This window comes from Habropoda laboriosa, unplaced genomic scaffold (assembly GCF_001263275.1).
Source record: "Habropoda laboriosa isolate 0110345459 unplaced genomic scaffold, ASM126327v1 scaffold175, whole genome shotgun sequence".
Lineage (NCBI taxonomy): Eukaryota > Metazoa > Arthropoda > Insecta > Hymenoptera > Apidae > Habropoda > Habropoda laboriosa.
The window spans coordinates 1,572,896-1,576,472 of NW_017100347.1; the positions used below are offsets into that span (position 1 = coordinate 1,572,896).

Genomic DNA, 3,577 nt, shown 5'->3' on the forward strand with positions numbered 1-3,577 from the left:
GATGATATATAAATAAAAAAGAATTTTGTATTCCTGACGTTCCAATCCTTGCCAGCGATGGTAAGTTTTGGCAAGGTTTCGCAATTAGCGCATAACTCCTCCGTTTCGTAACATTCGTAGTTTTAAAAAATTGAAGAGAAAAGCTGTAAGTAACATTTATACCCTCCGAAAAAGTGTAAACTTTCTATGAAAAAGAATTCCCAAATTTTACCTATTTTTGCACGTCTCAGGATAACGTGTGTAGATAATACGTGTACGAATGTCTAATTTTACTTGTTACCTCTGTCGAAATTGTCGAACAGCTCTAATTAAGATAAAATGCAACAGGTCCGTAAGGAAGGTAACGCATATATAAAAAGAACGATTGGTTTCTGTTGACAGGGATGCCGGTTGATTGAAGATGGCCTCGCCGACACTCTCGCTGGAATCGCGCGCGAATTCCATCGGTTCCCTGGCTTCACTCTCCCCGCTTACAGTGAGCGGCAGTTCTCCACCTGCTAGTGACTCGGCGATCTGTGACGTCGACAGCTGCGACCTTTGCCTTGACTCACAGAAACCTGGAGAGGCGCCCTGTCCGCGGTGCCGATTAGGAGGCGCCGGCGGCGTTCGCTGTACCGGCTGCAAATCTACCGAATCCGACGCTGTGGCTCGTTGTTTCGACTGTGCGAATTTCCTTTGCCCGAACTGCGTGATGGCACACCAGTTTATGCACTGTTTCGAGGGCCATCGTGTCCTTAATTTAGGCGACTCGAAGCTCGAAACGGTGACAAGTAATTCCTCGAACACCGAGATACCGAAGAACAATCTGATAATAAACAGCAGCGGTAACAGCAACGGCGAGAAAGTACCTTACTGTCCCCGGCACAAGCAAGAATTGCTCAAGTATTTCTGCCGCTCGTGTACGTCGTTAGTCTGCAAAGAGTGTGCAATTACCGATCATCCCGGGCCGTTGCACGATTGCGCTCACATATCCGAGGTAGGCACGCAACAGCTTGAAGCGATAACAAGAGTGGTTCAAGAGTGTAGAGCGAAGGCTGCGGACGTGAGGGCCGCTGTAAAGGCGGCTGATCACGGCGCGGCGCGATTACAGGTGCAGTATCACAAAGCGCAGAACGAAATCAACGACACTTTCCAGTTCTACAGATCGATGCTCGAAGAGCGGAAACAGGAATTACTGAAGGAGCTCGAATCGGTATTCTCCAGCAAACAGATCTCGCTCGGTGTGCTGACGCAGAAAGCGAACGATATGGCCGAGAAGATGCTTCAGACTTGCGAATTCGTCGAACGGCTAACGAAATACACCACTGTTACCGAGGTGTTGATGTTTAAGAAATTGCTCGATACGAAGCTGCAATGGTTGCTGAGTTACACGCCGGACGTTGCTAATCAAACGGTCGATCTCGAGTTTGTCAGTAATTACCAAGCTATACAAGTAGGCGTACGGAACACGTTTGGCTACGTTCGAAGCAACAACGAGAACAACGCTGGCTCGCTCGGGAAGCAACCGCCTATCGCTCGGCCAACAGCGTTGTCGAGTAACGGTAACGGTGGAAATAACGCTAACAGCGGACCTGGTAACGGCGCATCTTTGGGCGGTCTTCTATTGGACCGACCATACAGCAACGGTTTGATATCCTCAGCATCGACCTGCGCATCCTCCACCTCGCCGTCGTCCTTCGACACGAACAGCACGGTGATCACTAAGCGTTTCAGTTCGGCGAACAGCCTGGGCCCGTTCTCCACAACGATCAGCGATCTGAATTTGAACGGTTTGAACGCGAACCCGTACGAGAAGTGGAGTAACGGAGGTAGCGATTCTTATCCTGTGGTCACCACGAACGATCACTTCCCGATGCCGGCGTCTGTCGCTGTCGCTGCTAACGCAGGCTCCGGTGACTCCGTACTCGACTTAACGTCCAAACTGATGTCAGCCGCGGCGATATTCCCGCCGAAGTCGCAGATCAAGCGGCAGAAGATGATCTATCATTGCAAGTTCGGCGAGTTCGGCGTTATGGAGGGACAGTTCACCGAGCCGTCCGGTGTAGCTGTGAACGCGCAGAACGACATTATCGTAGCCGACACGAACAACCATCGTATACAGATATTCGACAAAGAGGGTAGATTTAAGTTTCAGTTCGGGGAGTGCGGTAAACGAGACGGTCAGTTGCTTTATCCGAACCGCGTGGCTGTAGTGAAAACCTCCGGTGACATAGTCGTCACCGAACGCTCGCCGACGCATCAGATACAGATATACAACCAGTACGGCCAGTTCGTGAGGAAATTTGGGGCGAACATATTGCAGCATCCGCGCGGTGTTACGGTCGACTCGAAGGGGCGCATAGTCGTCGTTGAGTGCAAAGTGATGCGCGTGATCATTTTCGATCAGGCCGGTAACGTTCTACAGAAGTTCGGCTGTTCGAAGCATCTGGAGTTCCCTAACGGGGTTGTCGTGAACGACAAACAGGAGATCTTCATCAGTGACAATCGCGCCCATTGCGTGAAGGTGTTCAATTACGAGGGCGCCTATCTTCGTCAGATCGGCGGCGAGGGGATCACAAACTACCCGATCGGTGTAGGAATCAACGCCGTTGGCGAGATACTAATAGCAGACAATCACAATAACTTCAATCTGACGATCTTCACGCAAGACGGTCAGCTGGTGTCGGCTCTCGAGAGCAAGGTCAAGCACGCTCAGTGTTTCGATGTCGCATTAATGGACGACGGATCGGTCGTATTGGCCAGCAAGGATTATCGACTCTACATTTATCGTTACGTACAAGTACCGCCGATCGGCATGTAAAACAGCGACAGATCGCGACGACGGCGATGATCTTTGCCGATCGTCGTCGTTCTTCCTCGCTTGTCGTCCTGGCCTCCGCCACACGTTTTTATCGCCATTGTTGTTTTCTCGACGGTCGCAAAGGCTAGGATCTCATCGATCTTTTTCTTTTTCTTTTTTTTTTCTTTTTTTTTTACTTACATTTGCCTATCTTCTTCTTCGCCCATCTATCATCACTGCTCGTGCTCACTTTGCTTATCTACCTTCGCCCGCTCGACCCACCTCACTCCCGTTTAATAAACGTCGATTACTACCTACCGCTACTACGAGACGAGAACGAAATGCAAGCGCACGCGAGCGAAAATGCGTTGATTTCACACACACGCACACACACATACATACATACATACATACATACCTGTCGAACATTCAACATGACATTTCATTGCGAATTGCGCGCGCGTACGCGCGATCCAAAATGTCTCTCCTTGATCGATAAACGAACTGTGTACGCTGGAACAAAAATGGAAGGAAAAGTGTAGACGAAACGCCGGGGTTGTGTCCAACACGGTAACGACACCTAGGATCACGCGCGACCCGCGTCAAATTTATGAAGGCGCTCTGACACGCACGCGTGCGTCTGCTGCGCCACCGCCATTCTGAAAAAGGAACTTCGAGAACTCGCGACGTCTTTTTTTTTCTTTCTCTTTGTTTCTTCGATGCGAGTACGCGCGCATCGAAGTATTTCTGAGAAGCGAGAACGCAACACCGAAGTTAACGCCGAACAGAGAGAGAAAG

The 3,577-nt window shown here is 50.1% G+C and overlaps 1 protein-coding gene across 1 annotated transcript; it reads left to right on the plus strand.

Moving 5' to 3' along the window:
- The first annotated feature begins 400 nt into the window (after positions 1–400).
- On the plus strand, positions 401–2,800 carry LOC108574630 (brain tumor protein). The gene has a single exon (XM_017937250.1). It carries the CDS (start codon positions 401–403, stop codon positions 2,798–2,800), a length of 2,400 nt encoding a protein of 799 aa, XP_017792739.1.
- Positions 2,801–3,577: the final 777 nt, after the last annotated feature.

Bases quoted from the DNA above. Each gene is read 5' to 3' on its own strand.
- LOC108574630 (XM_017937250.1), top strand. From the start codon at position 401: ATGGCCTCGCCGACACTCTCGCTGGAATCGCGCGCGAATTCCATCGGT.